The sequence below is a fragment of the Elephantulus edwardii genome, unplaced genomic scaffold (genome assembly GCF_000299155.1).
Source record: "Elephantulus edwardii isolate Elephantulus edwardi_28Jun2011 unplaced genomic scaffold, EleEdw1.0 scaffold00089, whole genome shotgun sequence".
Classification (NCBI taxonomy): domain Eukaryota; kingdom Metazoa; phylum Chordata; class Mammalia; order Macroscelidea; family Macroscelididae; genus Elephantulus; species Elephantulus edwardii.
The window spans coordinates 3,501,262-3,514,226 of record NW_006399839.1 but is presented as its reverse complement, the minus strand read 5'-3'; the positions used below and the strand labels follow the sequence as shown (position 1 = coordinate 3,514,226).

Sequence of the window (12,965 nt, the reverse complement as noted above, 5' to 3'; positions counted from 1 at the left end):
ATACACTTTGCTTCCAGTCTCACACATGTCAATTGGATCATTGTCACCACAACAGCCAGTGTGTTTGTCATTGTATTCTGGGCCTCCCCAGGTCTGAGGGATGGCACCATAGTTCCAGATGTATCTTTTATAAGGGAACAAATTTGCAATATAAATGGAGTTTCCTTTTTTTAAATGTCTTAGTTGAGTTTAAAGGGTCCTTGGTAGCAAAAAATATGGAACACTTCATGAATTTGTGTGTCATCCTTGTACAAGGCCCATGCTAATCTTCTCTGTATTGTTCTAATTTTAGTATATGTGCTGCTGAAGTGAACACCACACTTTTTTATTATCATGCCAACATCACTAAGGAGACTTAAAGACACAGTAGCTAAAGTATTGGCTGCTAGGGGAAAGGTTGGTAGTTGGACTAAAATAATATAATTATATAATAAATTAATATACTGATTTATTTACAAAGCTTGTATACATTGTTTTTCACACCAAATCTTCCCCATTTCCTTCATCCCTGCCTCCCTCTCCCATCAAACTGTGTGACCCTGTGATTATCACCTGCCTGCCCCTCCCGCCCACCTCAGCCCTCTGTTTCTACACTCCCCCCTTCTTTGGATCCTCCTATTTATTCTAAAATGGTCTTATACAATATTTGTTCTTATAGGACTGAGTTAATTTAGCATAATGATAGAGAATTGATGCCTTTAAGATGTGGTGCTGGAGAAGAGTATTGAATGTACCATGGAGTGCTGAGAGAACAAACAGGTTTGTCCTAGAGAGGGTGAAACCAGGCTGCTCCTTGGAGGCAAGGATTCTGAGGCTCCGTCTGACATACTTTGGACATGTTGCAAAGAAGGACCAGTCCTTAGAGAGGGACGTCATGCTTGGGAGTGTGGAGGGACAACGCAGGAGAGGAAGATCCTTGAGGAGCATTGATTCAGTGACTGGAATAATGTGTCGGAGATAGTAGGGTTGGCCCAGGATAGAACAGGGTTTACAGCTGTTGTACATAGGGTCGCTGTGAGTTGCAAGCAACTCGATGGCACACAACAACAACAACAACAAATTATAATAAAGTGTAGCCTTGAAAACCCTGTAGGACAGCTCTAGTCTCCAATAGCTTTCCTAGGAGTTAATTTTGTTATTCCACTTACCCTTTCAAAACTAGAGAGGAGTCTAACTCTTTAAAAATATCCAACGTGTTCATTGTCAACTACAACTCAAGAAAAGGGATACATTCCACATTAGAGTGTGTTTCAAATGCCAAGGAAGAATTGACAAGGAGCGGAGATGACATTTGAGAGAGGCTTTGAAGACAAATCCAGATATCCTTGAGTTGCCGGCATAGTGTACCTGTTAGCCCTGCCTCTCATACTGAGTCACACACAACCATAGAGGCTGAGGTGCGTACAGCCAGCAATTCTTGGCCATGTGTCTGGGGTCTGCTGCAGGTTGGTGGCTTATCTCATCTTGGGGTTCCTCAGAGCCAAAGATCATCCTGTCAGAACTGGATAGCTGACCCTCAGCAGGTTTCTGAAGCTGTGCATTGCAAGGGAGGAGATTGCCCGTCTTCCTCCTGTGGAGCCACAGGTGGATTCGAACCCAAACATCCTGCCTTAGCAGTGCAACTCCCTGTGCACCAGGCCACCAGAACTCTCTTTCCTACAGTTCAGGAGGCAAGAAGTTCAAGTTCAGGATGCAGCTCTAGCGGAAGGTCTGGTGGGCTGTGATTACTCCCTGAGGTCCAGGAGCTTCCTTGAGAAGGTGCCCAGAGCTAGAAAGACACACTCCACTCTCAGCTCACTCCCTGCCCTTTTATCTCTGTTGTCATGTCCTGCCAAGTCTGAACCAACTCATAGCTGGCGCTCCATTAGGTTTGCAGAGGCAGTAAAACACACAGGAGGAGAATGCCCCTCTTTCTCCTGCAGAGCAGTTGGTGGATTTGAACTGCATGCCTTTGGGTTGGCAGCCCAGCTCCTTACCACTGAGCCACCAGAGCACCCACTTTTATCTTTAGTGACATGAGAGGTATGGCCATGCCACAGGGGAAGTCCCTTTACCTACGTTTAGGGCTGTGATGGATTAGGGGGTGTTGCAGTCCAACCTTAATCCTTTCCTCACTGTTTGATAGATCAGCTCATGGTGGATATTACATAGAGCCCACAATGTATCATTACGTACATGCCTACATGTGTTTGGGGGGCACACAGTTCAATCCATCCAACAATTCAGTGATTAACCCATTATGCCCCCAGGGATCCCCCGCTTTCTTTCTAATTCCCCTCCTTCTCATTTGCATTGGATAGCATTAGTGATCAAAGATATTGCTCATGTATAACCTTATTTAGGGTGCTCTAGGGGCCTTGTGGTAAGAAGCTGTGCTTCAATCTCAAAGGCACACAGTTGAAATCCACCAGCCGCTCCACGGGAGAAGGGTGGGCAATCTCCTTCCGTGCGATTCACTGCCTCTGAAAACCCACCGGAGGGTCAGCTATGGGTCAGCTCTGACTTAACGGCACACAACAACAGCAACCTTCATTTATTCTAATCCACCCCCTACCTCACTGAACAGGTTAGAAAGAGAAATTTTTCTAATGTTGATCCACAGAAACAGACAGGAGGCATGTTGTTAGGTAGCTGGAGTTGGCTCTGATTCACGGACAGTCAGTACACTGTTGACCCTGCGCACAACCCTGGCTGGGCCTGCGTCGTCCTCACAGCCTCTGCTGGGCTTGTGGAAATAGGTCATCTTTGCTGCGCTGTCACAGGCGGCTGTTGTCGCATGTTGCTGCAGACTTTCCCCCTGCACCTGTGTAAGGAGCCCTGGTGGCCTACTCAGCTGCTGGCATAGAGGCTGATGGTTCAAACTCACTCAGAGACTCCACGGGAAAAAGACCTGGTGCTCTGTCGGGTGATACTGCATTTGCCCTGACTCACAGTGACCCGTGTAGAACAGAACTAAGTGCTGTCTGATCCTGTGCTGCCCTCACAGCCTCTGCTGTGCTGAAGGCACTGTTGTGATCATGGTTCACTGTGTCCCTTCACCACTTGGAGTCTTTCTGGGGACCTTCTCCTTTTTCCAGCATGATCTGGTTCTTCATGGTGGCATGCTCACAGTGTGTGTGGGAGACGGTCTCATCATCCTTGCTTTAAGGAGCACTCTGGTTTCACTTGTTCGGTGACAGATTTGTTTGTTCTTTTTGCCATCCATCATATAATTCAATATTCTTTGCCAACATTGGGGTGCCCTGGTGGTGTAGGCTTCAGGGAGTTATGCCGTTGATCCAAAGATGGTGTCTCTGCACCGGCTGGAATCCACCAGCAGCTCTGAGAGAGAATCATGGTCAGTCTCCTCCTCTATGATTTATAGCTTCCAGACCCCCCGGAGGGTCAGCTATGAGTCACTTCCAACCCCATAGCACTGAGCGCTGAATCTTGTCAACACCAGAATTCAGAGGCATCAGTTCTTCTTCAGTCTCACTTTCTCATTTTCCAGCTTTCACATGCATATCGAGCAATTGAAAATACAAGGGCTCGAGCCAGATGCACCTTAGTCTTTAGAGTGACATCCTTGTTCAGTAGTACTTTAGAGCTTTAAAGACTTCAGAAAGGCCCTTGACAGCATTATTTATTTTCCCATAAAAAGTACAGCCTAGAAAACCCAATGGGACAGTTCTGCTTTGTCTTATGGATTCACTGGGTTGAGATTGATTTGATGGCATCTTATGACAATTAACATCGTACATGTATCATTTTATAAAACTGTCTACCATATTAATATTGATGATATTTTGCCCTGTGAATATTATAATTTGTTTATGCTATTTCCTATTGTTGGAGAATTGACTTGTTTCCAATATTTTACGAATCTTTTCAACTTGGAGCCCAAACTGCATAAATATCTTTAGCTGGTTCAATAGAATCGAACCGTAAAGCTCCACTTGTTGGAATGATAAGGCAGATGACAGCGGGGAGCCATGAGAGAAGTTTTAAAGTTTCTAGCAGCAACTTCCAAAGTCAAAAGAAATATGTGTACTTAATCTTCACAATGAATTTTATTTAACCTGATATTTTTTTTTAAAGATTGATTTATTATTTGAACAAACCAAGCTCTAATCACAATAAAAAGGTAGATTCACACAGCTGGAAATGCAATGGTAACCTGATATTTTAAAAATATTATCACCAAAAAATATTAATCACCTAAACCTGTAATCAATAGGAAAAAATGTTAACAAGGCCATTTCCACTCCCCCCCCCATGAATTATTTGAGGTCGACGTGTACTTCGCACTGCCAGCTCTATTTTGATGGCAGATTTTCAGTGGTCAAAGTAAAATGTTCTACTAGCATGATAAAATTGTATTTGACAGAAATTATTTTATTCACACAGTTTCAGTTTTAAAATTAAATTGCTGTTGTTTCTGTGTGCCATTGAGTCAGAATCGACCCATAGCAGATCCTCCAGCAGGTTTTCAGAGGCAATAAACTACATGAGAAGAGATTGCCCATCCTTCTCCCACAGAGCAGGTGGTGGATTTGAACTGTGGGCCTTTGGAATTGTAGTACAGCTTCTAACCACTTTGTAGTACAGCTTCTTACCACTAAGCCACCAGAGCTTCTTCAAATTAGTTACCCTTAAAAACCCTCTTGCTAGTGAGCCAGTTGTGACTCCTGAAGACTCTCCATTGGGTTTCTGAGGGGGTAAGTCTTAATAGGAGACTGTTCCATCTTCTTCCCATGGAGTGGTTGATGGACTTGAACTGCCAACCTTTTGGTTAGTAGCTCAATACACATCGATACCAGGGCTCATTAATTAGAAAGAGTTCCATTTCTTTCATTTTTTTTTAAGAGTTCCTTTTCTTACCAGCCACACCCAGAGCTTAATTAGCCTCCATTTGCTGGTGGCTGCCACTGGACATTGGACACAGTTTTGAAAGTATTCAACACAAATTGAGCTAATTACCCTCTAACCCACTCCTTAGTGTATGAAGCCAGAGCAGAGGTATGGGTGTGTTTGACATAAAGTTCCAGAGTCCATTGTCATATACAATGTGAAAACCAGCTGGTGACTTTTGTCCAAATAATCAGTACCCAGGGAGGCTCTCACTCTTTAGAATAACCATATCAGGTCAAAAGAGCAGCATTTTTCCAAAGAGAAAGCCCTGCAAGCAGGAAGGGGTAGGATAGAAGGACTAAAGGAAATGAGAGTCACAGGGGGGCAGGGGAAGTGGGAAAAGTGGGATTACATCGCGGAGATTGTAATAAATATAATTGTAATTAAACAATGTGTATGAAGGGTTGAATAGAAAACCAATATGCTTTGTAAATTTTTTTCTCAATTCTAATAAAAATATGAAAAGAAAAGAAATGTGAGAAGCTGCTAGAAGGACTCAAGCCCATGTGAAATGTTTTCTGCACTAGGTTCAAATGAAGTTTAGGACCTTGGAGACAAGACCTCAGAGGGGCCGTGGGTAGTGCCCGTTGGAAACACTTGCTGTCACATGTTGAGCATTCCGTGTACAGGAATCGTGTTCGTGATGTTTGTAGACAGATTCCTACAAGTGGGGCTTGAGGGGTCCAGAGCCATCTGTGGTTGGCTTGTAGATTGTTGTTGTGTCAGCTCTGACTCACGCCAGTCTCACATACATCAGACTGAAACCTTGTCTGGTCCTTCAGCATCTCACACAGCTTGTGAATTTTGAGTATCTGCCAACCGTGGGATCTCATCTCCTGCAGTATATTGGACAGTGTCCTGTTGTCAACCGCACAGTTTTTATTGATTGCTTTTTCAAAAGTAGATCGTCAGGCCTCCCTTCCGAGTGTATTTTAGCCTGGAAGCTCCGCTGGGACCTGTCCTCCCTGGGTGACCCTGCTGGTATTTGGAATACTAGTGGCATGGCTTCCAGGATCAGAACAGTTACACACAAGCCACCATGCTACCACAGAGTGACAGAAGGAGTGGTGGGGGTGGAAAGGCAGACAGACACGGTCCAGTGTTCCTCCACTGGTTTGGGACCAACGCGTGGGCCTCCCAGCAGCGCCTAGACCTGCTTGTCCCCCTTTTCACCAACACAGCAGGGAGCTGGTCAGAAAGTGAGAGTTGAAGCCTCCTCAGGGGCTCATCGCTGCCTCTCACCTTTGTGACAGTGTCTCTGAGATGTGTCCTTGTCCCTCTGTCTCCGCAGAGCAAGCTGGTGAAGTACTTCAGCCGACAGCTGTCCTGTAAGAAGAAGGTGGCCCTGCAGGAGCGCAGCGCCGAGCTGGAGGGCTTCCCCCGGCTCCGGCACTGGTTCCGGATCGTCGATGTGCGCAAGGAAGTTCTGGAGGTGAACTGTCCCCTGTCCTCTGGCGCCCGGCAGCCACCCCTTGGGGACCCCTCAGGCAGTGGTTATTGGCCGTGCCAGGCATGGCCCCTGGCACATAGTAACACATCTCCAGTGCTATCCAGGTAGCTGCCAAAACCACTCAGGGCTCTGGTGTGTGTTAACTGAATCCCCTCAGACAGGTCATCTTCCTTTTTAGAGCTGGGTGGCCCAGCAGAACTTTCTCTCCCATGAGAACATCTTACGTCCGTGCCGTGCAGTGCTGTTGCCACTAGATATGCGTGACTGCCGAGAACATGAGATGTGGTTAGTGTGGCCCACTGAGGAGCTGAGGTTGTAATTGCATTTAGATTTAATTAATGGGGGAAAAAAGAACAACAAAATAAATGTACTTGATGAAGCTGGTGACTACCATCTTGGGCAGCCCAGTCAAAGAATGAGAGTATTCCCATCTCTAACCTGGTGACCAAGTGGCCAGAAGTTGTGCTGCAATCCTGAAGGTGCTTTTTTCGAATCCACCAGCTGCTCTGCGGAAGGAGGATGGGCAATCTATTTCCATGTGATTTACTGCCTCTGAAAACCCACCGAAGGTTCAGCTATGGGTCAGTTCCAACTCAACGGTACACAACAATAACAACAAACAACAAAGTGGGCTAAGCGATCCCTTCTTCTAGAATAGTTGCCATGATAAGATATACAGGACATATGAAATGGTTCACTCCTGACTTTCTACCTAATCACCCGGTTCCCCTTCAGGACAGGGGGTGACCGCCCCTGACGTTTCCAAGGCTGTCCGTCTTCATGGCAACAGACCTCTGCATCTTTTCTATGCTGAGCGGCTGCTGGGTTCAAACCACCAGTCTCTCGGTTAGCTTCCCCACACATGACCCACTGTGCTATGCGGGCTGTGGTGCCTAAGAGCCTCAACAACGTAACTCATCACTGTTGAATCAGAACCACTCATAGCTGACCGTCCAGCAGGTTTCAGAGGCTGTGACTCACAGCACTTGGGAAATGCCTGCTGCTTAGTGCTACTGCTGCAAAGTTTGGATGTAATGAATGTTCTAGTCTCTAAGCAGAGGGAACTTTGGTGACCTACTGAGTAGGTTGCATTGCCAACCCAAAGGTGTGCAGTTCGAATCCACGAGCTTCTCGGAGGGAAGGAAATGAGCAGTCTCTTTCTGTGGGATTTATAGTTTTGAAAACTTTCTAGAGGATCAGCTGTGAGATGGTTCCAACTCAAAAGTGAGGAGCTGAGTTCAAGTTGAGTCACTAAACTTAGCAGGAGCATTTGACGTTTCCTGTGTGTTTGCCAGGTCACAGCACATCCTTGAGGGCTGAAGGACAGTGACATTTCCTTACCTTCGGGATCTAGGCCCCCAGTGTACACAAACCAGGACTGACCCTTCCTAATAAGCCAGTTTGCATAATGGACTCAGCGGCCAGCTGTTGTGTTAAGGACAACACCTGTTATACTATTGCACCTCACATCATCTTTTCTAAAAAAATAATTTTTATTTTAAAAATTTTTTAAAATTTTCTACTAGTTTATTTACATAATTTGAATACAAATTTGAACAAATTCTTTCCATTTCCCTCACCCATCAAATTGTACAACCTGGTGATTAATTCACATCCCTCTGCCTCTCCCACCTCTCCTGGATTCTTATATTCATTCTTCAATAATGGTTTTATACAATATTTATTCTTGTGGGACTGAGTTAGTTCACTCAGCATACATAATATTCTCCAGTCCCTCCCAAGTTAGGTAATAATTTATAAAATCATTGCTCCTGCATGCTGCATAGTATTCCGTTGTGTGAATGTACCATGATTTCTTAATCCATTCATTTGTGGTTGGACTTTGGGCTATTTCCACATTCTTGCAATGGTGAATAAAGCATCTGTGAACATTGGTGTACCAATCTCAGTTTGTGCCTCAGTTATCATATTCTCGGTATATTCCAAGTAGTGGATTAGATGGGTCATATGGAATTTCTATGTTCAATTTTTTGAGAAAGCACCAAACTGCTTTCCATAATTGTTGTACCATTTTACAATCCCACTAACAATGGATAAGAGTTCCTTTCTTGCCACATCTTCTCCAACATCTTTTACTTGCTGCCCTGTTAAACTTTGCCACTGTTACTGGAGTGAGATGGTAGCTCATTGTGGTTTTGATTTGCATCTGTCTTATTGCCAGTGATTTGGAGCATTTCTTCAGGTGTCTGTTTGTCATTCGAATATCTTTCTCACATGATCTTTTAAGTTTTATAATTGTGGCCAAATGACTATGGAGTTCCTAGGTGGAACACACAGTTATGTACTCATTTACTAGCTGAAAAGTTAGCAATTCAAATCTGCCTTGAGGTGCCTCGGAAGAAAGGCCTGGTGACCTCCAAAAGGTCACAGTCTTGAAAACCCTACAGAGTGCTTCTACACAGCACACGCTACGTGGCAGAGGAGAGCTGTGATTGTCTGGTGGATTTAAACTGCCAACCTTTAGTTTAGCAGTCCAACGTAGAATGCACCACGCCACACCACACCTGACTCTTGTTGTTAGGTGCCATCAAGCTCACCACGACTTATCGCATCCCTGTGAACCTTGCACTTTCCTGTGCTGTCCTTGCCATCTGTGATATACTTGAGCCATTGTTACTCAACTCAATGGAGCATCACAACAATTACATTTAAGAAGCTCTCTTTAATCTTGTGCCATCTTGCCATCTGTGATATACTCACACCCATTGTTACAGTCTCTGGCTTAGTCCGTCTCGTTGAGGGTCCTCCTCTCTTTCTCTGACCCTCCACCTTTCCCAGCATGCTGTCTTTTTCTCAGTGACTGGCCCCTCTTGACAACATGCCCAAAGCATATGAGACAACATGTCACCATCCTCCCCTCTAAGCAGCTCTCTGGTAGCACTTCCTCCACACAGATTTGCATGTTCTCTGGGCAGTCTGTTCTGTGGGATATTGCTTTCCCTCCAGCGGTCTTTCAGAGGCAGTAATTAGCAGAGGAGGAGATTGCCCATCTATTTCCTGTGGAGCAGCTGGTGGATTCAAACCAACGTGATGAAAAACTATGAAATATTGGGAGAAAGACATGAAGTGAGTGTCGTGCCGTTGGAGAAATGCGCCCACAGACTTGCTGGATGCAGGAGGGCCACAGGCCTCCACTTGTAACAGAAGGCAGTATCTGTAAGGAGTGACAGACCAACGTGTGCCTGGACCATGTTGTGTTTTCTTTCCCCTCAGCTCTGGGCATTTTGGCCATTTACACTGTTGGCAGCTGAGGGTGCACAGGCGCCTTCCTGCTTCTGAGGCTTGGAATGGAACTCCAGGACGCCCCACAGCGGCCTTTGCACAAAGTACATCTCTAACCCCATTGGCCAACAGGAAGCTGAGGCTTAGCAGCTGGCTGGGGTCTGGCAACAGAGTCCAGCTTGAGTTTGACCTGCAAGCACTGGCTTTCCCCCCACTGTCCCCACGTCTGTAGGACTGAAATACTATTCCCTTCACAACCCCTTGGAAAATTTGTATTTTAGTGGAAGTATACTGTCTCTGGCAGTTCAAATCCCTCAGCTGCTCTTTGGAGGAAGATGGGGAGTTTTTTCCTGTTAGAATTTACCATGTTGGAAAGCCAGTGACTTGACACACTTCAGCTGAGAGTTTGTGTTCACACAGTGAGGGAGCCTGGGTGGCACAGTGGTTAAGCAGTCAGATGCTAACTGAGTCTGTAGTTTGAACCCACTGGGGACTCCGAGGCAGGAGGGACCTAGCATTCTGCCTTCAGAATGAGCACAGCTTTGGAAACCCCATGGGGCAGTTCTCCTGTCCCACAGGGTCATTGTGGCCTGGGGAGGACTTGACAACAGTCAGCAGCACCACTGTACACAGACAGCCTCTTCTGGTCATTTCCATGTTTACAGTTCAGGGCTGTGGGTCACATTCTTCTAGACGGGCGGTCTTTGTTGCTACCATTTGCTACATTATCCCCCTCACCTTTATCTTAGGCTCCATGATGCCCCTAAGCTCCCCATCCACCCTTTTAAGCCGCCACTGTTGCTTTGATCTCATCTAGATCATTCCTTAAAAGAACAGTGCTCAGAGCACATGTTCTCAGCTCATTAATATGACCTGAGTTTTGGTTTAGAGAAGACCACAGAAGACTACCTTGGTTCCAGGTTTGAGGTTTAAAAATGATCTGAGTGTTTTTTCTCGTGGGTGGCTACCTCCCTGCCTCCTGCTTGAAGAGAGCTGGATGCCCGTCTCTCACCTTCTGCCTTTTGACGGCTTTCTCCTTATTGGAACTCATATGCTGCTGGGGGCATAGAAAATTGTGCACCCACCTTGGGAAGCAGCCTGGTATTTCCTTCAAAAGTTGAAGACAGTTTGACCCAGCAATCCTACGTCTAAGTATAAATCTGAAATAAATAAGAATAATGACATAAACTGATGTATACATGCCAATGCTTATTGCAGCATTATTCACAGTAGCAAAGAGCTGAGCATAATCCAGTAGCCCGCTTCTTAATGAATGGATAAAGCCACTATGGTACATTTGTACAGTGGAGTACTGCTGTTGTTATGTGTTGTCGTGTCGCCTGCGACCCATAGCGACCCCTGTGTACAATAGTTCTGAAGCCTGCTCTGTCCTGAGCCAGTCTCACTGACTCCAACACATCTACCCCCATTGCCCTAGTTACTGTATCAGTCCTTTTCTTCTGAGGTCTTCCTCTCCTGCACTGTCCCTCCACCCTTCTGAGCCTGATGTCCTTCTCCAAAGATCAGTCCCTCCTCACCACATGCCCAAAGTATATGAGATGCAGCTGCAAAGTTCTAGCCTCCTAGGGGAAACTTGTTTTCACCCTAAGACAGACTGATTTGTTTTTTTGGCAGTCCATGGCATGTTCAAGACTCTTCTCCAGCACCACAACTCGAAGGCATTGATTCTTCTTCTGTCATCCTTAGTCATTGTCTGGCTCTCAGATGCACAGCAAGAAATCCCAAAGGACCATGGCCTGGATCAGGCACGCCTTAGTCTTTAGACTGACATTGTTGCTTCTCAGTACTTGGAAATATTCCTGACAGCAGATTTGCCTAATATAATTTGTCTTTTGATTTCTTGACTGCTGGTGTCAAGAGTGTTGATTGTGGAGCTGAGCAAACCGTAACTGTTAACAACTTCAATCTCTTCTCCATCCATCATGGTGATGCCAATTGGCCCCGTGGTGAGAATCTTTGTCTTCTTGATGTTGAGCTTCAATCCATATTGAAAACCATATTCCTTGACCTTCTACACAAATGTTTCACGTCATCCTCAATTTCAGCAAGCAAGGTTGTGTCATCTGCATAATGTAGGTGGCATAATGATGCCACATTCCTCCTCATGAAGCCCAGCCTCCTGGATGATCTGTCCTGCATACAGAGTACTGGGTAGACTTAGCACTGAGTGGAGTACTATGCAACACTAAAGAATGATAAAGAACTCAAGAAATAAAGCATAACATGGATTCATTCATTCATTGTGTTGACTGTCCTAAGTCAGAAAAGAACACATACTGTATAAGAGAGAGCTCTGGTGGCTTAGTGGTAAGAAATTGTGCTGCCAATCCAAAGGTTCGCTGTTTGAATCTACCAGCTGCTCTACTGGAAAACTATCTCCTCCCAGCCAATTTACTGCTTCTGAAAACCCACTGGAGGGTCACCTATGGGCTGGTTCCAACTTACTTTTATAAAAAGCTGAGTAAAGGTCTAACACAGAACCATTCTTGGATGGTTATCAGGGAGGGAGTAGGGAGTAAAAAAAAAATTAATGAACAAATAATAGACAAAAATAATTGATGTCTTTGATTGTGATATCAGCAAATAATACTGAATATCCATGCACTGCTGGAAGAACAAATACATGTCTTCTGGAGGAAGTACAACCACGGTGCTCCTTACAGACCAGGATGATGAAACTTCATCTCAATATATTGGGCAAGTTGGCAAGAGGCCTTAGAATCAGACAGCATGTTGGGAAAGGTTTCTCTCCCATAGTGACCCTCCCTCGGTGGGTCAGAGAAAGACGTACAGTCCTCAGAAAGAGAGATTGACAGTGTGTAACCCTGGACATGAGCACGCTGGACATTGTGGAGTTAGGGTGCAGTGCCAATCTGTTGTTTACAGTGCCCCTAGGAGTTGTAAGTTTGTTCCCCTTGTCCTTGTTCAGAGGTGCACATAGTTATTTGCTGCCAGTGCAAAGGTGCACAGTTCTAATCCACCAGCTGCGCTGTAGGAGAATGATGGGCAATCCACGTCTATGCAATTTACTGCCTCTGGAAACTTGCTGGGGGGTCACCTATGATTCCCTTCCAACTTGATGGTACATTACAACAACAGGAGTCGTAGTACACAGATAACACCTAATAGCATTAATATTTTCATTAGCTTTGTGACATTAAAAGAGTCCACGAGAAGCACTTAATACAATGCTCAGTATATTTCTGCTTTTATTAACATAATTTTAGCAGACACAAGTACATCTGCTCTTTTGGCCTAGGTTTTTAAAGACTTATTTGTTTTTTTAAATTATTTTATTTTATTATTTTTTTGTGTGTACCATCAAATCAGATCTGACTGGTACAGGAGGAGATTGTCTCTC

At 45.1% G+C, this 12,965-nt stretch overlaps 1 protein-coding gene across 1 annotated transcript in view; it reads left to right on the top strand.

The window, feature by feature from the left end:
• The window catches only part of KSR2 (kinase suppressor of ras 2), a 425,537-nt gene that overhangs the window by 93,717 nt on the left and 318,855 nt on the right, over positions 1-12,965 (top strand). Inside the window, exon 2 of the mRNA XM_006890405.1 lies at positions 6,182-6,322. Coding sequence (XP_006890467.1) covers positions 6,182-6,322 — 141 coding nt within the window. The remainder of the gene's footprint in view (positions 1-6,181; positions 6,323-12,965) is intronic.